The sequence below is a fragment of the Salvelinus fontinalis genome, chromosome 6, assembly GCF_029448725.1.
Source record: "Salvelinus fontinalis isolate EN_2023a chromosome 6, ASM2944872v1, whole genome shotgun sequence".
NCBI lineage: Eukaryota > Metazoa > Chordata > Actinopteri > Salmoniformes > Salmonidae > Salvelinus > Salvelinus fontinalis.
This window is the reverse complement of record NC_074670.1, coordinates 32,235,873-32,255,694: the sequence shown is the minus strand read 5'-3', so window position 1 is coordinate 32,255,694 and position 19,822 is coordinate 32,235,873. Positions and strand designations below refer to the sequence as shown.

The following is a 19,822-nucleotide window of genomic DNA, read 5'->3' as shown; positions in this document are numbered from 1 at the left end:
ATTTGGAAAGGTAAGCCAAACGGCGTTTACTCATCATTGGGAAAGGTAGGCCAAACGACCTTTACTCATCATTGGGAAAGGTAGGCCAAACGGCCTTTACTTATCATTGGGAAAGGTAGGCCAAACGGGCTTGACTCATCATTGGGAAAGGTAGGCCAAACGGCCTTTACTTATCATTGGGAAAGGTAGGCCAAACGGCCTTTACTCATCATTGGGAAAGGTAGGCCAAACGGCCTTTACTCATCATTGGGAAAGGTAGGCCAAACGGCCTTTACTTATCATTGGGAAAGGTAGGCCAAACGGTCTTTACTCATCATTGGGAAAGGTAGAACAAACGGCCTTTATTTATCATTGGGAAAGGTAGGCCAAACGGCCTTTACTTATCATTGGGAAAGGTAGGCCAAACGGCCTTTACTTATCATTGGGAAAGGTAGGCCAAACGGCCTTTACTTATCATTGGGAAAGGTAGGCCAAGCGGTCTTTACTTATCATTGGGAAAGGTAGGCCAAACGGCCTTTACTTATCATTGGGAAAGGTAGGCCAAGCGGCCTTTACTTATCATTGGGAAAGGTAGGCCAAACGGTCTTTACTCATCATTGGGAAAGGTAGGCCAAACGGCCTTTACTCATCATTGGGAAAGGTAGGATGTGTTTTGGACATATCCTTTCTGTGCTCCAGCAATTTATGAACAGATGCCTCCTTCCATCAGTCGTATGCACCTTGTTCAGTATCTGTCACTTTACAGTACTGTAGTTCATGATCTGGTTTTACTTACTTTATGACATTCCTCCTCGTTCTTATAGGCTGGAGCAGACTTAGACTCAAAATAAGACCGGTTTAAAATAGTTTTAGCCTGTTAAAGCAGGGTTTCCCAAACCTTTCTTTTTCAAGGTGAAGGGGGAGGTTCGGACAGAGCTAAAGGACGTCCATTTTTTTTGCACTGATCACAGACGTGGTCAAGTGTAAATATGACTTCTTACATGAGCCTGACAGTGCATGTCACGAAAGACTGAACACTATCTCAGGCTAACATAGTTTGGAAAGCAATTGGCTATTGCTTCAAAGAGAAGACAATGAAAAGACTAATCTGTCTTTTAGTTATCAAAATTCTCAACTTAATTGAGCGAACAGTATTTTTGCCATTGGCTATATCCCCGGTGAGTGTGCATATTCACTTTCTTTATCCCTGGGTCAGTGCCACTTGAAAGTCATATTGAAAAAGATTCTGCTAATCTCTATAGTCATATAAAGTGTAGTAGAATTGCATGATAAAAAATATTTTAACAAGGGGGGGGAAAAATCCTGTAAAGAGAAACATATCTGACATAGCCTAGCCTAGCCTTACTCTACCACGCGCTGCATTGAACAGCCGTTTTTTTGTGAACAGTGATTGAGTTATATTATTAACCTAAATGATGACTATCCAATTTACTAATCACATTAGCAATAGTCAGCTATCTTACAAAAGTCTGTAAATGTGATGATGCATAGAATGCTTTATTTATTTTTTTATGGTGAAAATGAGCTTCCCCTTAACTTGAGACTCGCGCGCCTATGAGCAAGACAGTTAGGCCTAAACACTCCGTTTTTCTTTGCTAATGTTTCCCCCGTCCGTCCTGTCGGCTGTCAGCAATGTCGATGACTGTGTACATACCGCACGTCAATCACCGACACCGGAAGTCCCATGACCGTCACAGCCCTAATTGTATGCTTGAGTTTGTTCAAGAGAGGCTTTGACGCCAGATTTGAGCAGATCTTGCTTTAGTTTTCCTCAGCCTGTGTTTTGTTTCTCTCTCCTTTTCCTGTTAGATGGTGATGCTGCTTCTCTCCAGAGGAGCCAACATTAATGCTTTTGACAAGAAGGACCGCCGAGCAATCCACTGGGCTGCTTACATGGGTAATGAGTTGACCACACATTTACATTCTGACTAATGTCCTTATCCCAGTGAGTGAATGAATTGGCTGTGTGTTAGCCTCACAGCTCAGCTGTATGGTCCACCTCTAGTGTGTTATTATGTCAGAATGATGGACTAAGTATGTTGATAAGATGTAGGTTTTCAATTGTACTAACACGATGTAGGTATTGTTTATGGTGCTGTGTACCACTGTAAACTAACCTCTTTCTCCCTCTATATCTCTGCCTTACTCTCTGTCTCTCTCCATCTGTCTGTCTCTCTCTCCATCTCTGTTTCTCTCTTTGTCTCTCTTTCCCCCCCATAGGGCACATTGAGGTGGTGAAACTGCTGGCCTCTCATGGATCAGAGGTCTCCTGTAAAGACAAGAAGGCCTACACCCCTCTCCACTCTGCAGCCTCCAGCGGCATGATCAGCATAATCAAGTACCTCCTGGACCTTGGGGTGGATGTGAGTCAATGCATACATACACCTCCCCACATTCAACTGTGTAGTCACTGTTCAATTACAACTCCATGAAAAGACAGAGCTCTAGTGTGTTGGAGAATGATTTCCTTCAAGTAATGAAGAGATGGAGGTTGGGCCAGGGGGTTGGGATCAGTGGGTTGGGACAAGTGTGTTGGGACCAGTGGGTTGGGACCAGTGGGTTGGGATCAGGGGGTTGGGACCAGTGTGTTGGGACCAGGGGGTTTTCATAACCAAGTAATGAAGAGATGGAGGTTGGAGCCAGTGGGTTGGGACCCAGTGTGTCGGGACACAGTGTGTTGGGTCAGGGGTTTTTCCTAACTAAGTGACCTGATCAGGAATGTATTGTCTCTCTCTCTGTCAACATGTTAAATGTGCAACCAGAGTAAAATAAACTCTGGACCAGCTTTACTCCATATTCAAAGATGCATACAAAGCTCTCCCTCGCCCTCCATTTGGCTAATCTGACCATATTTCTATCCTCCGGATTCCTGCTTACAAGCAACAATTAAAGCAGGAAGCACCAGTGACTAGATCAATAAAAAAGTGGTCAGATGAGGCAGATGCTAAACTACAGGACTGTTTTTCTAGCACAGACTGGAATATTTTCTGGTATTCTTCCGATGGCATTGAGGATTACACCACATCAGTCACTGGCTTCATCAATAAGTGCATCGATGACGTCGTCCCCACAGTGACTATACGTACATAACCCAACCAGAAGTCATGGATTACAGGCAAAATCCAACCTTAGCTAAAAGGGTAGAGCTGCCGCTTTCAAGGAGCGGGACTCTAACCTGGAAGCTTATAAGAAATCCCGCTATGCCCTCCGACGAACCATCAACCAGGCAAAGCATCAATACAGGACAAAGATCACATCATACTACACCGGCTCCGATGCTGGTCGGATGTGGCAGGGCTTGCAAACTATTACAGACTACAAAGGGAAGCACAGCCCGAGAGCAGCCCAGTGACACGAGCCTACCAGACGAGCTAAATGATTTATATGCTCGCTTCGAAGCAAGTAACACTGTAACATGCATGAGAGCACCAGCTGTTCCGGACTACTGTGTGATCACATTTTCCGCAGCTGATGTGAGTAAGACCTTTAAAAAGGTCAACATTCACAAGGCCACAGGGCCAAACGGATTACCAGGATGTGTACCTGAGCATGCGCTGACCAACTGGCAAGCGTCTTCACTGACATTTTCAACCTCTCCCTGTCTGAGTCTGTAATATCAACATGTTTCAAACATTGCACCATAGACCCTTTGCCCAAGAAGACTAAGGTAACCTGCCTAAATAGCTACCGACCCGTAGCACTCACGTCTGTGTTTTTGAAAGGCTGGTCATGGCTCACATCAACACCATTATCCTAGAAACCCTAAACCTACTCCAATTTGCATACCGCCCCAACAGATCCACAGATGATGCAATCTCTATTGCACTCCACACTGCCCTTTCACACCTGGACAAAAGGAGCACCTATGTGAGAATGCTATTCATTGACTACAGCTCAGCGTTCAACACCATAGTGCACTCAAAGCTCATCACTATCAATCAATTAAATGTATTTATAAAGCCCTTCTTACATCAACTGATGTCACAAAGTGCTGTACAGAAACCCAGCCTAAAACCCCAAACAGTAAGCAATGCAGGTGTAGAAGCACCAAAACCTAGGAAGAAACCTAGAGAGGAACCAGGCTATGAGGGGTGGCCAGTCCTCTTCTGGCTGTGCCGGGTGGAGATTATAACAGAACATGGGCAAGATGTTCATAGATGACCAGCAGGTTCAAATAATAATAATCACAGTGGTTGTAGAGGGTGAAACAGGTCAGCACTTCAGGAGTAAATGTCAGTTGGCTTTTCATAGCCGATCATTCAGAGTATCTCTACCGCTTCTGCTGTCTCTAGAGAGTTGAAAACAGCAGGTCTGGGACAAGGTAACACGTCCAGTGAACAGGTCGGGGTTCCATAGCCGCAGGCAGAACAGTTGAGACTGTTCAGCAGCACGGCCAGGTGGCCTGGGGACAGCAAGGAGTCATCAGGCCAGGTAGCATGTCCTCCTCCGAGAGAGAGAGAAACAGAGATAATTAGAGAGCATACTTAAATTCACACAGGACACCGGATAAGACAGGAGAAATACACCAGATATAACAGACTGACCCTAGCCCCCCTACACATAAACTACTGCAGCATAAATACTGGAGGCTGAGACAGGAGGGGTCGGGAAACACTGTGGCCCCATCCGACGATACCCCCGGACAGGGCCAAACAGGCAGGATATAACCCCACCCACTTTGCCAAAGCACAGCCCCCACACCACTAGATGGATATCTTCAACCACCAACTTACTATCCTGAGACAAGGCCGAGTATCTCCAGTATCTCCAATCTCCAGTGGGTGCGCGGGAGGGGGTAGATCCAGAATTTTGGGAATCCTGTAGAAAGGAGATGGCGTCTCTTCCCTCCACGACCTCCGGGAAACCTTGAAGTCTCAAATTCGAATGCCTTTGGAAATGTTCATAATAATCAAATTTCTCCTCGAGTTTAGCGATGGAGTCTTCCAACTTCTTGTATTTTAGGTCCACTTCCTCACGGACGTCCAGGATGGCAGCCTGGTGGTCAGCATGGTCTTTTTCTAACTTTGTCACTCGTCCCTTTGTGACTTTATGGTCTTCGTGGAGTTTATCGACCAGTACATCAATTTTGCTGAGGGGTTCAGAAAGTGTCTCTTGGATTTATTTTTGTTATACACTTGTCCATCTCCATTCTGAACCATGCTGGTGCTTCTTCCCGAGCTAGCATCCGCCAAGGCCGACGAAGGACTGTCAGAGAGGGGCATTTTTCCATGCCTCGTCTGAGGCTTTGACATATTTGGCATATTTTGTTTTGGCGATACAATAAACCTTTTAACTTCCAACTCACTATTAACGAACAGTTAAACAATGTCAAAATGCCTTAAAACTGTTTGAAAGTTCGAGGACACTACGCAGATGCGTCTTGTTAGAGCTTCGCCATTGGCGGAAGTCCCTCTCATATCATCATTCTTAACAGTCATCGTCCAACAAGTCTTCTACTGTTGTTCTTCTCCATTTCATGCACAACACATTGGAGGGACACTTCACATATGTAGTGGGTGTACTTTCCATGTTACAGTATTTCCTTTATAACATTTATAATGACTACATAACTAATAAAACAACATTAGTGTTCTTTAGATCACCTCTGACCATTCCCCACGTTTTATGTTAGATATATTGTTCCAGTAGTTGCTTCTGAACGTGTTAGAATTTCGTCAGGAAAAAGTATTCTTGAAACAAAGCAAAAGTTGTTAACCCCCACCAGTTCCCTCCTCCTCCCTCTGCGGGAGAGAGGGGGCGGCAGCGTAGCCTAGTGGTTAGAGCGTTGGACTAGTAACCGAAAGATTGCAAGATCAAATCCCCGAGCTGACAAGGTACAAATCTGTCGTTCTGCCCCTGAACAAGGCAGTTAACCTACTGTTCTTAGGCCGTCAATGAAACAAAGAATTTGTTCTTAACTGACTTGCCTAGTTAAATAAAGGTTAAAAAAAGAAGGGATCTTGTTGAAGTCATTCATTGCAAACCTGATCTGACCTCTTTGGATCCTCACAGGACAGTCTGTAATCCCGACATATTTCAAGCTGACTACCATTGTCCATGTTCCCAAGAACTCCAAGGTAACCTGTCTGTAGCACTCACATCTGTGCTTTGAAAGTCTGGTCATGACCACATCAACACAATCATCCCAGACACCCTGTACCCACTCCAATTTGCATATCTCCCCAACAGATCCACAGATGAAGCAATCTCAATTGAGAGGGGAAATACCTATGTGAGAATACTGTTCATAGACTACAGCCCAGCGTTCAACACCATAGTCCCCTCCAAGCTAGGGACCTTGGGACTGAAGACCTCCTTCTGCAACTGGATGCTGGACTTTCTGACGGGCCGGCCCCAGGTGGTGAGGATAGGCAAGAACACCTCTGCCACACTGACCTTCAACACGGGAGACCCTCAGGGATGCGTGCTTAGTCCCCTCTTGTACTCCCTGTTCACCCATGACTGTGTGACCACACACGACTCCAACACCATCATCGAGATTGCTGACGACACGAAGGCGATGAGAGGTCAGAGACTTGGCATTGTGGTGCCAGGACAACCTCTACCTCAATGTCAGTAAGACCAAGGAGCTGATCGTGGACTATAGGAGCAAGAGGGGAGAGCACGTCCCCATCCACATCAACAGGGCTGTTAAAGGGTCTTGCTCTGAACCTACCCACAATCACTAGACTGTATACAAACCATATGCACACACACACACACACACACACTACATTCACACTCCCACACAAAACCCACACACACACACAAACCCGACACAACCCAAACACACATGCATACACATTACACACTCTCACAAACAAACACACACCTTTACACTCATTTGCTGCTGCTGCTCTGTTCTTTATTTTTCTCTTATTATTATCTATCCTGATGCCTAGTCACTTTACCCTGCCTTGTACATATCTACCTCAAATACCTCGTACCCCTGCACACTGATATGGAACTGGTACTCCTTGTATATAGCTTTATTCTTGGGTATTTTATTACACTGTTACAATATATACAGTGCCAGTCAAAAGTTTGGACACACCTACTCATTCCAGGGTTTCTTTATTTTTTTTACAATTTTCTACATTGTAGAACATCAAAACTATGAAATACCACATAAGGAATCCTGTAGTAACCAAAAAAATCGAAATATATTTTATATTTGAGATTCTTCAAAGTAGCCACCCTTTTCCTTGATGACAGCTTTGCACACTCTTGGCATTCTCTCAATCAGCTTCATGAGGTACTCACCTGGAATGCATTTCAATTAACAGGTGTGCCTTGTTCAAAGTTAATTTGTGGAATTTATTTCCTTAGTGCTTTTGAGCCAATCACTTGTTTTGTGACAAGGTAGGGGTGGTATACATAATAGCCCTATTTGGTAAAATACCAAGTCCATATTATGGCAAGAACAGCTGCCCACCATGATCATGGGAGGTGTGAGAGAATTGCTGCTCTTTGTGATGACTGTGGGGGTTGTCATAGGTTGGTTCACTAATGTTTTATTTGGATTGAAGTGATTTGTTCGGGAAATATGCAGAACTTTACAAGTGTGAGATTAAAATTTGACTGTCTGTTTCTTCCGTGTTGGTCAACTTAGAAAAAAGGGTTTCAAAAGGGTTCTTCAGCTGTCCCTATAGGAGAACCCTTTTTGGTTCCAGGTAGAACCAATTTTGGTTCCAGATAGAACCCTTTTAGGTTCCATGTAGAACCCTCTGTGGAAAAGGTCCTACATGGAACCCAAAAGAGTTCTGCCTGGAACCAAAATGGTTCTTTAGAGGTTATGCTATGGGGACAGCCAAAGAACCCCTTTAGGTTCTAGATAGCACCTTTTTTTCTAAGAGCGTACTCTACTGTTCTATAGCAGACTCTTCCTTTAGGATAACTTATTATTTCTCTTCAAGGCCGGGGTCATTAAATCCAGTCCAGCAGGTAGATATCTCACTCTGTGGACATCAGGTGAAGAAGGACGTTATGTGACTGTGGTTCTACCAGGTCAGAACAGAATTCTAACACTCTGTGAAGTGGAGATGTATGGGTACCATGCTCCAACTGGTAAGACTCCCTTTTTAAAAATGTATTTTCATGTTATCTTCAGCAATATCCGCCTTATTAAACAGACTTATGGTCTGACATCTTCACAAACAAAATATTAACATAGTGTCACTTGTGAACTAGTAAACCAAAGTTTAATGTCCTGCTGTTGTGTCCAGGATAAATGTTTTTTGCGAAATTGCTTTTGTCGAATAAACCTTGGTCAATGGAAACCTGCCTAGTGTTGGGGACTAGTGAACTAGATATAGTTCAATTATATTTTGCAGTAGCTTGGTGGTAGTTGAACTAAATTAAAATACTGGTAGTGTTTTCAGTAGTTAATTACCTTTTAGGAGTGTAGCTAAGTCCTAGAACTACACGCTACTTTTTTTGTTCAAATTAAATATGGGTGAAGACTTTCCTTTTCGGCACCAGACCAGTCTGTATCCCACTTGAAACAGCTTTTGTGTTTAATAGGCTAAATTACATATTCTGTTAACATCTGACTCTAGAGTGATCCTTTCTTGAAATTTGTAGTCTATGACATTTCAGATTTAGTGGTCTCCACCTTTTGACGGCCGTGACACTGACTGTGATATGTGGTTGTCCCACCTAGCTATCTTAAGATGAATGCACTGTAAGTGTCTGCTAAATGACAGAAAATAGCTCATGTAAAATGTATAACTCTCCTGAGAAAGGTAGTGAAATCTGTCATACCTACAGTATGTGCTCAACTCCAAAGACTGACTGGACAGTACAGGATTATGGTTGTGAAAAGACTTTCACTTTCCTTCAATTAGATCAGCAGCCTAACTGGTTAAAACCCTTAAACACCTACGTGACTGACTACAGTACATACCAAATTGCTCAAATCTTCCTCCAGTGCTAACAAATCATGAATACCCTTCTAATGATTTAGCTATGTACTTCATTCACTCACTCTGGCGTAAACGGCAGCAACAAAGCATTTCAACTTCAACTCTGTATTACAAAAATCCCCATCAGGGACATCTGTTACTTTGAGACTGTACTAAATGAGAAAGTCTCAGGCAATACATCTCAGCTGCTGTATTTACTCAAGCGTTCTGTCATTATGTAAGTACAGATATGGGATCTTAATTTGATCACTCTTTTTCTGCTGAAAATGTTCCTGCATGGCAGGAAATGCAAGCTTATTGTGTATTCGAGGTTTGAAAATGCTTCTAAAGTTTGTAATTTCCACTTTAAAAAGTCAGACTAACAAAAAATGTATCAAATGTATGAATTATAATCCAAATAATTAATTAACATATACTGTTGCTGTAGGATGATTTTCCCGCTGTAGCAAACTGTCTCAAATTAAGATCCTAGATATGTAAGACACAATCCAATCATATACTGTTTCTTCAAACTATGACAGCTGAAATGAATACATCAAATACATTGTTGGAAACCCAAACATTATTTAGGTAATAGACACAGGTATCTTACCAGAGTTTAATTGTTCCAGCCGCTGGTGTTACAGCAGAGCTGGTTAGAGGCAGTGCAAATTAAGCCCTTGTTTTTTGACAATGGCTTCAGTGCTCAGAGGAGTTCCGCAGTTGGAGGTAGTGATGGATGTTGCATTGAGAGTACCTGTAGTGGACAAAACAGGTTAAACATTATCAGACGACACATACACAGGCCTGAAATATCTTCTACATATTCATTTTACTCAAAGCAAGACTGTTGTCAATGACTAATTAACAAGGCAACAATAATTAAAACATGACAAGCACATGTAATACATATTTATATTAGACAGCATTTCACAGCTTTGTTTTAAAGAGACAGTTTAGGCTCTTTTGCTGCACTCTCCTGGAAGTGCAGGTCCACATACTGCAGTATGTGGTCCACTGGACTGAGCAGAAGGATGTCTGTGTTCTCATCAATGTCCAGCTCAGTTGAGTAGTTCTTCAGTGGGATGGTGGGGCGGTGAACATGCCAAGCAGAGCACCACTCTTGGTCGTCTACACACACGCGTGCATGCACAAACACACACACATTTGTTTTACTATCCTTGTGGAACTGAACATTACCGTTCATTACCGTTCATTACCGTTCAAAATCCTATTTTCCCTAACCTCTAAACCTAAGCATGACCGTAACTCCTAAACCTATGCCTAAACCAAACCCCTAACCCTAATTGTAACCCTAAGCCTAAAATAGCATTTTTCCTTGTGGGGACCCGAGAAATGTCCCCACTTGTCCAAATTTTCCTCGTTTTACTATCCTTGTGATTTCTGGTCACCACAAGGATAGTAAAATCAAAAACACACCTACACAGTTATTAAATCAAATACTTGATTTTTGTTTTACTTCCAGCAATATTTGAGATGAAATGATGTTCCCCTTTTGAACCATATGATGGTGCTGTTGTATTGCAAACATTTCTTCCTCTTGTGATGTATAGTGGGTGAAGGACACTGCATACCGTGATTCTAAAATGCTGCTATATTTATTCGGTGGTGTTCAGTGGCCTGCCTAGCACATCTTTTTGCAAAATGTACAATTAGTTTTAAATGACCATTTAGGACTGATTTAGAGGTGGTTTTGGACTGTACGCATGTGTAATGTATGCTATAGCATGATTACAGGGCAATGGCCAGGTTGATGTCACCAGGTTGTTCCACTGAGCCTTTACAACAATCCAGGCCGTCTTAGTGTGTCTGTGAAGCTTCATCATGTCTTATGAACATACTCATAAGCATACTGTACAAGGAATGCAAAAAGTGCAGTTCACACAAAAAGTACAAGATGACTACATGTGACATGCCTGTGTCAGGGTTCTGTATATGTAATGCTCCATGGCACAGTCTTGTTTGCCACTTTTGAAAAGCAAACAGTTCTTTGTGCATCGCAAACATAGTGACTCGGAGGTCAATGGACCCTTCCTATGTTCAATCCATTTCTGCCAGTCCCTGAGGACCTAAAGGAATGCAAACACATTACATCCACGGTAAGTTCCCAAATGTATATGATAACTTCATTTTGAGTAGCCTACTGCAAAATGTGTCAGTCATATGTTTTATCTGATCTGTGACATTTCAAAGAACTGTCTGGTTAACAGAATATCTGAATCTGTTGATGTTAATCTGTGAACCTCTCCTATTTGTTTCTATCAGCAAGATGAAAGAAGTAATTATACTCTCCCTACTGGGGATTCTGGGAATGGGAAGGTGCTCTAAAGATGAATTAGGTTGGTCAACGCTTTTGTTGGGTCCCATGGGAATCTATTTTCTTTTGTTCTATATGTAAAGTTAACGCATGAAAATAGTGTCACTATTTCAAATGTGGATATTTAAATACAGTATTTAAAAATGATTTTATAACATGTAAGGAGATTATCAGATGGTAACATGATTTATGGTTCATCTCTGTTCTGAATAGCTATCCTCACTATTCTCCTTCTGGCCCACAGTGAATGTTGCTCTGAGGGGCAAAGCAGCCCAATCCTCCACAATCTACGGAGGCCCTGCAAAAAGAGCCATTGATGGAATATGGAACCCGACTTACGAAGATCACTCCTGCAGCCACACTTTGGGAGAGACCAACCCCTGGTGGAGGGTGGACCTGCTGGAGACTTACCAAGTCACCTCCGTCACCATCACCAACAGAGATACTTTAGCAGAGAGGATCAACGGGGCTGAGATCCGCATTGGAAATTCCCTGGAGAACGATGGCAACAGTAACCACAGGTATGGCACTACCCATCATCCTGCATTTGAGCATTAGAAGAAAATGATGTTGTATGCCCAGGCTGATAGCCCAGGTGTCTGCTATGTCACAATTGTGTTATTCCTCACATGCTATCTCTTCACCTGCTTCTCAATAGTATTGAGGAGAAGGTTCAAGGTGCCTCCACTAGGACTTATTTTATCCAATGGGTTTTGACAGTTGTGTAAAGTAGCTTTAGTAAAAATGCCTTTGACAATTTTTACTCCACTAGATTCCTATTTTATGTTTACTTTTCACTCCCATACATTTTCCCTGACACCCAAAAGTACTCAGGCAGGACAGCAAAATGGTCCAATTCACACACTTGTAAAGATAATTTTACTGGGTGACTCTCCCTTTTACTTCTACCTTTTTTACTGCAGTATATTTACTTTTACTCAATTATAACTGTTCGGTACTTATTCCACATCTGGGTTTTAAAAAGGAGGCGAGGATAGAGGATACGAGGAATCCACCTCCTAATACGTCTTACTGTTCCATCCAGGTGTGCGTTGATATCCTCCATTCCCGCAGGGGGCTCCACCACATTTCAATGCCACGGGATGCAGGGGCAATACGTCAATGTGTTCCTCAGAGGATACATGCAATATCTGACCCTGTGTGAGGTGGAGGTGAATGCTCATCCTGCTCCTATTGGTACGCATCAAAACCTGGAAGAAAAGAACCTAACAGAGTGATCATACACATATTGAGCTAAATATTTTGATGGTGGTCCATTTGTGTGATAGTTTTCCTTTTTTATTAGCTATAAATGGTTGATAAGACCTGTACATTATAACTTCACTGTTCATCTCATGTATGTTTCATTGTGTCTTATAAGAAGAAATGGGACCAACTCAAGCTTCAGAACTCAACTTAATTGTTCCTGTTACAGGTAAACCCAGATCTATACCACATAAGTATGTTATATAAATTAATGGATCGTTGTACTGCATTGGTAAGTGTAAACCTTCTATTTCCCTAAAGACAATGTTGCCTTAAAGAAAACTACTCGCCAATCCTCCCAGTACTCCTACATGGGGGGCTCTAACAATGCCGTAGATGGAATACGCCTCTCCATGTACAAAGACAAATCATGCAGCCGCACCAAGTCCCAAGTCAACCCATGGTGGAGGGTGGACTTGCAGCGACCTTACAACGTCACCTCCATAACAGTCACCAACATTGAAGACGTTGATCCAGAGATGATCGATGGTGCTGAGATCCACATTGGAAACTCCCTGCAGAATAATGGCAACAGCAATCCATTGTGAGGAGCCTCATTAGCAAATATAACACAGAGCGCATTTGATGTTTAAGATTTGAGATCAAAAGCCTGTTTATACAATGTGTTTTCGTTCGATTTCCTTCTTTAGGTGCGCTGTGATCTCCTCATATCCCGCGTGGGAGGTCATGACCTTTCAGTGCAGTGGGATCGAGGGTCGCTATGTGAACGTTTTCTTGCCGGGCTGCAATAAACACCTGTCACTGTGTGAGGTGGAGGTGAATGTGGGCAGCCGTCCAGGTGAGGAGCAGACATTATATGGTATTGTCATCTATTAACGGAAGGGGCAATATATGATCACTTCATCTAAGTTTATAAGCTTGTTAGGGTGACAAAATCATGACATCTGGTCAAACTTGACCTATTCCTCTAAATTACAACAAATGTCTTGGTCCTTTTACAGATGTGGACGAACATCTTTCCTCTGGTATGTACAGGGTTTTATTTATAATATCTCTGATGTGTTATTGTTGGACATCAAATCACATTTTATCGGTCACATACACATCGTTAGCAGATGTTATTGCGAGTGTAGCGAAATGCTTGTGCTTCTAGTTCCGACCATGCAGTAATATCTAACAAGTAATCTAACAATTTCACAACAACTACCTTTTACACTTGCCTACATGGTAGCTATTAGATGACTTGAAGCCATGGCTAACTGTCTCTTAACAGTGTGGGTCAAAAGCCTGTGACTCAAACCCTTATGTACTGTAATGTTTCCTGTAGACAGGAGCGTGCAAGATATGAAGAGAGGGCAAGACATTCTATGCCCAGACCATAAGACTCGATATGGTAACACAATATACAACATTTTTACTTTTGTTGTATTATAGAGAATGCAACACTGTTTTAGAAAATGTTTCATTGAGATCACTGATTAGTACAGCTATGTACTGCATCTTGAACTGACAATGAACCATTTGTAAACCCATGATTTTAATCTGGTTTGTTCTGTGAAGAGAATGCAGCCACTGGCGGGATAGCCAGTCAGTCGTCGCAGTGGGACAAGTTTGGAGATGCCAACAATGCCATTGACTTGAACTGGACCAACCAGTATCTGAAGGGGTCCTGCAGCCACACAAAAGCAGAGGTCGACCCCTGGTGGCGGGTGGACCTGAGCAAGACCCACAACGTCACCTACGTCACCATTACCAACAGAGGGGACTGCTGCTCAGACAGGATCAGTGGAGCAGAGATCCACGTTGGGGACTCACTGTTCAACAACGGCAATAGCAACCCACTGTGAGTTATCTTTGTAACACAACTTCTGGCTGGCTACACAACCCACTATGTGTCATCCCGACAACACAACTCTCCCTTAAACAACCCAGCCATCTCCATAACTCATCAGCTATGAGGATTTAATCAGACTTAAAGGGGCAGTTTACATACACTTCGGTTGGAGTCATTAAAACTCATTTTTTAACCACTCCACAAATTTCTTGTTAACAAACTATAGTTTTGGCAAGTCGGTTAGGACATCTACTTTGTGCATGACACAAGTCATTTTTCCAACAATTGTTTACAGACAGATTATTTCACTGTATCACAATCCCAGTGGGTCAGAAGTGTACATACACTAAGTTGACTGTGCCTTTAAATAGCTTGGAAAATTCCAGAAAATGGTGTCATGGCTTTAGAAGCTTCTGATAGGCTAATTGACATAATTTGAGTCAATTGGAGGTGTACCTGTGGATGTATTTCAAGGCCTACCTTCAAACTCAGTGCCTCTTTGCTTGACAGCATGGGAAAATTCAAAGAAATCAGTGCGAGCAAGGAGTGCGAGCAAGGAGGCCTACAAACCTGACTCAGTTACACCAGCTCTGTCAAGAGGAATGGGCCAAGATTCAGCCAACATATTGTGGGAAGCTTGTGGAAGGATACCCGAAACATTTGACCCAAGTTAAACAATTTAAAGGCAATGCTACCAAATACTAATTGAGTGTACGTAAACTTCTGACCCACTGGGAATGTGATGAAAGAAATAAAAGCTGGAATAAATAATTCTCTCTAGTATTATTTTGACATTTCACATTCTCAAATAAAGTGGTGATCCTAATTGACCTAAGACAGGGAATTTTTACTAGGATTAAATGTCAGGAATGGTGAAAAACTGAGTTTAAATGTATTTGGCTAAGGTGTATGTAATCTTCTGACTTTAACTGTAGCTATGGATACAATGACTGACCAGCTATGATATCAAAATTATAGTTGGAACCATGTTTTGAGGCTATATAGTTTGTTTACATTTACTTTGTTTAAGAACATTGGATAAAACAAGATTATATTTTTGGTTCTGATGGGCTATGACAGTTGAACTAAGCTCATGAGGCATTTCTAAGTTATGTTCTTCAAGAATCATTGGGTACATATCATTGATTTATACATCCCAAAATGGATGTAGCAACTGCAGATTGCCCCTTTAAGCTTTCAGGAAACTCGTCCCTGATCCATTATTTTGAGCAAATACTGTTTGTCCTGTAATCATCTTATAACATATAACAATGCTCAAGATTCCTACGCCTGTAGGTGTGCCAGGATTCCATACATTCCTGCTGGGCAAAGCAGGACATTTCCGTGCGGTGGGATATCGGGGCGCTATGTCAACATTCTCCTCCCAGGAAAAGAAAAGTACTTGACTTTGTGTGAGGTGGAAGTGCAAGCAAGCACCTTTCAGGCAGGTATGGGCTCCATCATTCAGAATGTACACCTTCTCCAGCAGATGCCTTTTTTTATTATCGTTTACCGATATACATTTTTTACTCCACTCCCTTCCATCCTCCTTTTTCCAGGCCTGCCTTCAACTGACCCCGAGACAGCTGTTAGAGCTCCAAACCTAAACCTGGCCTGGCTATGGGATCTTCTGAGATCCCTCGGAAGGTCTGCTATTCGGAAAGGTCAGCTACTCCTACATCCAATCATACAGTCCCCTCCAGGCTAAAATTGGGACCAGAAATCAGAAATCCTTAACCAGAGGCTTGGATTTTACACAATATTCCATACTCACCAAGTCATTTTTCTGAGCATGGGCAGCGCCATTGAGGGCTGTCCCTATTTTAAAGTAGTTCATTTCTTCTTCTTCTGAGTGTATTCGCAGTACAAAAATAAACTGAAAAGGTGCATACCACTACCTACTTTGATGGAGTGTGTAAAGTTTGAACAGATAGATGTACTGCCACCTGCAGTTATGGAATGTTTGCTCAGGAGTAATATTCATTGGCTGAACTCTCCTACTGACCTACTGTGATCCTTCCTTAACCCATAGCAAGTCCTAGCCAGTTGACTACTTCAAAATGGTGAAAGTCCTCAATGGCGCTGCACATGCTAAAATAGGCTTTTGGACAATGGGTCAATTACATTTCAACACAGTTGATTCATGGAGGGCCGAATCCTAACTTCAAATTTATGTATTTACCTCAAGTTTCATGCATTAGGATTAGCCCTGAAATGAGTTGACGTGTTAGTTTCAACTCTGCTGTTGCATTGATTTCCCTTACTTCTCGTCTTCTATTTCTCGACTGAAGAAGAGACCTACAATCAAAACAATACAGATGAAGAAACATTTGATCATGAGAAAATATCATTTGAGACACAACATCCAGTTGATACAGTGCCTGGTAAGTTACCCACATAGTCTGCAAAATGCAAGCAACCCTTTTGCTTGCGTTGTGTGTCACTAAGGCTGTGTTTACATAGGCAGCTAAAATCTGTTTTTTTCCACTAATATGTCTTTTGACCAATCAGATCTTTGGAAAAAGATCTGATGTGATTGGGCAAAAGACAAATTACTGGGAAATAGATCAGAATAGGGCTGCCTGTGTCAATGCAGCCTATTACACTTACAGTGCCTTCAGAAAGTATTCACACCCCTTTGACTTTTTACACATTCTGTTGGGTTACAGCCTGAATTTAAGATGGATAAAAACAAACAAAAAAATGTCACTGGCACAATATCCCATAACGTTTTTTTAAACAAATTAGTGACAAACAAAAAGCTGAAATGTCTTGAGTCAATAAGTATTCAACCCCTTTGTTCTGGCAAGCCGAAATAAGTTTAGGAGTAAACATTTGCTTAACAAGTTACCCCTTTGTTCATGGCGAAGTTATTAATTATACTTTGGATGGTGTATCAATACACCCACTCACTACAAACTCAGTTGCCGGAAAGGAAGGAAGGATTTCTCCATGAAACCAATGGAGACTTTAAAACAGTTACAGAGTTTAACGGCTGTGAAAGGAGAACTGAGGATGGATCAACAACATTCTAGTTACTCCACAATACTAACCTAACTGACAGAGTGAAAAGAAGGAAGCCTGTACAGAATACAAATATAATACAAAATATGCATCATGTTTGCAACAAAGCACTAAAGTAATACTGCAAACAAAATGGCAAAGCAATTAACTTTTTGTTCTGAATTCAAAGTGTAATGTTTGGGGCAAATCCAATACAACACATTTCTGAGTACCACTCTCCATATTTTCAAGCATAGTTGTGCCTTCGTCATGTTATGGGTATGCTTGTAATGGTTAAGAACTGGGGAGTTTTTCTGAATAAAAAATACATTGAATGGACCTAATTCTAAAAGAAAACCTGGTCCAGTCTGCTTTCCACCAGACATTGGGAGATGAATTCACCTTTCAGCAGGACAACTTAAAACACAAGGACAAATCTACACTTGAGTTGCTTACCAAGAAGACAGTAAATGTTCCTGAGTGGCCGAGCTACAGTTTTGAATTAAATCTACAGCAAGACAAATATATGGCAAGACTTGAAAATGGTTGTCTAGCAATGATCAACAACCAATTTGAAAGAGCTTGAAGAGTCTTGAAAATAGTAATTGGCAAATGATGCACAATCCAGGTGTAGAAGCTCTTAGAGCAGAGTTCCCCAACTGGTGGCCTGAGGGTGATATTATTTGGCTCCCCAAGTTTTCTGAACAAACAAAATAATATACAGTACCAGTCAAAAGTTTGGACACACCTACTCATTCAAGGGTTTTTCTATATTTTACTATTTTCTACATTGTAGAATTAATGTGAAGACATAAAAACTATGAAATAACGTAGTAATCAAAAAAAGGTGTTAAAAAAATCAAAATATATTTTGATTTGCACACTCCTGGCACACACTCAGCATTCTCTCAACCAGCTTCATGAGGTAGTCGCCTGGAATGCATTTCAATTAACAAGTGTGCCTTGTTAAAAGCTTAATTGGTTTGAGCCAATCAGTTGTGCTGTGACAAGGTAGGGGTGGTATACAGCAGATAACCCTATTTGGTAAAAGACCAAGTCCATATTATGGCAAGAACAGCTCAAATAAGCAAAGAGAAATGACAGTCCATCATTACTTTAAAACATGAAGGTCAAACGCGCACCTTTTATAAAATAGGGCCACCTTCTGTATACCACCCCTACCTTGTCACAACACAACTGATTGGCTGAAACACATTAAGGAAAGAAATTCCCCAAATTAACTTTTAACAAGGCACACCTGTTAATTGAAATGGATTCCAGGTGACTACCTCGTGAAGCTGGTTGAGAGAATGCCAAGAGTGAGCAAAGTTGCCATCAAGGCAAAGGGTAGCTGAATAATCTCAAATATAAAATATATTTTGATTTAACACTTTTTTGGTTATTACATGACTCCATATGTGTTATTTCATAGTTTTGATGTCTTCACTATTATTTTACAATGTAGAAAATAGTTAAAAATGACAAAAAACCCTTGAATGAGTAGGTGTGTCAACTTTTGACTGGTATTGTATATATTATTCTTTTTTTTTTTTTTGACATAAAATACCTTAAAAATACCAGCAAATCAGTTCCAAGTGATTTTAGTTTTAGAAATCTGTTCCAAAGTATTCCCACGCATAATAGATATTGTGACCGTATACAAATGTACGCATGGTTTGAAAATATGTTTTAATTAAACATAATATCTGTTTGTACTTCCTGCGGTCAATTTGCAGTTTACAAATGATTTGTAATTATGTTTCGGCCCACTGAATTTTTAAAATAAATCAATGGATCTAATTTGATGATCCCTGTCTTACTTACCGAGAAAGACTGATTGCTGCAATCGCTGCCAAAGGTGCTTCTACAAAGTATTGACTCAGGGGTTTGAATACTTAGGTTAATTAAATATTTCTGTATGTCATTTTAACTTTCCCTTTGTCATTATTGGGTATTGTGTGTAGATTATCATTTAAAAAAAATAGTTTTATCCATTTTGAATTCAGGCTGTAACACATCAAAATGTTGAATATGTCAAGGGGTATGAATACTTTCTGAAGGCACCGTTTTTCCCCCTAATTCTTATTGTGTCCCCCTCAGAGAATCTAGCCTCCGGTGGAATAGCGGTCCATTCCTCCCAGTACGACAGCCACGGTGCTGCCAGCAATGCCATCGACAGAAAGCGTAACCCACTGTACCATGCTGGCTCCTGCAGCCACACGGAGGCAGAGACCAACCCCTGGTGGAGAGTGGACCTATTGGACATATACCAAGTCACCTTTGTCACCATCACCAACAGAGGGGACTGCTGTCTCCACAGGATCAACGGGGCTGAGATCCGCATTGGAAACTCCCTGGAGAACAACGGCACGACCAATCCACTGTGAGAAAATATGATTCATGAAGCCTTGGCTTAGATGATCCACAGCAGTCATGTTTTGGAGATGTTGTGGCGAATTTACCAGTTTACATCAATGATTGCAGGTTTCATGATCAGGAAAAACCTCTGGCTGTATG

General features: G+C 41.6%; 1 protein-coding gene and 1 long non-coding RNA gene across 5 annotated transcripts in view; both read left to right on the top strand.

The window, feature by feature from the left end:
- Positions 1-451: 451 nt before the first annotated feature.
- LOC129857693 (uncharacterized) lies at positions 452-7,715 on the top strand. The gene is made up of 4 exons (XR_008759938.1): positions 452-1,897; positions 2,221-2,363; positions 6,013-6,077; positions 6,190-7,715. It is a non-coding gene; the product is annotated as an uncharacterized LOC129857693 (long non-coding RNA).
- A 3,200-nt stretch (positions 7,716-10,915) lies between these two features.
- Positions 10,916-19,822, top strand: part of LOC129857689 (uncharacterized) — a 29,011-nt gene continuing 20,104 nt past the window's right edge. The window contains exons 1-14 of one of the 4 annotated variants that reach the window (XM_055926180.1): positions 10,916-11,023; positions 11,190-11,263; positions 11,486-11,762; positions 12,287-12,438; positions 12,626-12,676; positions 12,769-13,051; positions 13,158-13,306; positions 13,470-13,493; positions 13,796-13,861; positions 14,029-14,311; positions 15,599-15,750; positions 15,862-15,966; positions 16,594-16,686; positions 19,406-19,688. In XM_055926180.1, coding sequence (XP_055782155.1) covers positions 11,194-11,263; positions 11,486-11,762; positions 12,287-12,438; positions 12,626-12,676; positions 12,769-13,051; positions 13,158-13,306; positions 13,470-13,493; positions 13,796-13,861; positions 14,029-14,311; positions 15,599-15,750; positions 15,862-15,966; positions 16,594-16,686; positions 19,406-19,688 — 1,988 coding nt within the window. In that variant the 5' untranslated portion in view covers positions 10,916-11,023; positions 11,190-11,193. Of the gene's footprint in view, positions 11,024-11,189; positions 11,264-11,485; positions 11,763-12,286; positions 12,439-12,622; positions 12,677-12,768; positions 13,052-13,157; positions 13,307-13,469; positions 13,494-13,795; positions 13,862-14,028; positions 14,312-15,598; positions 15,751-15,861; positions 15,967-16,593; positions 16,687-19,405; positions 19,689-19,822 lie in introns of all 4 variants that reach the window. The other 3 variants (XM_055926181.1, XM_055926179.1, XM_055926182.1) reach the window with 3 other exon arrangements.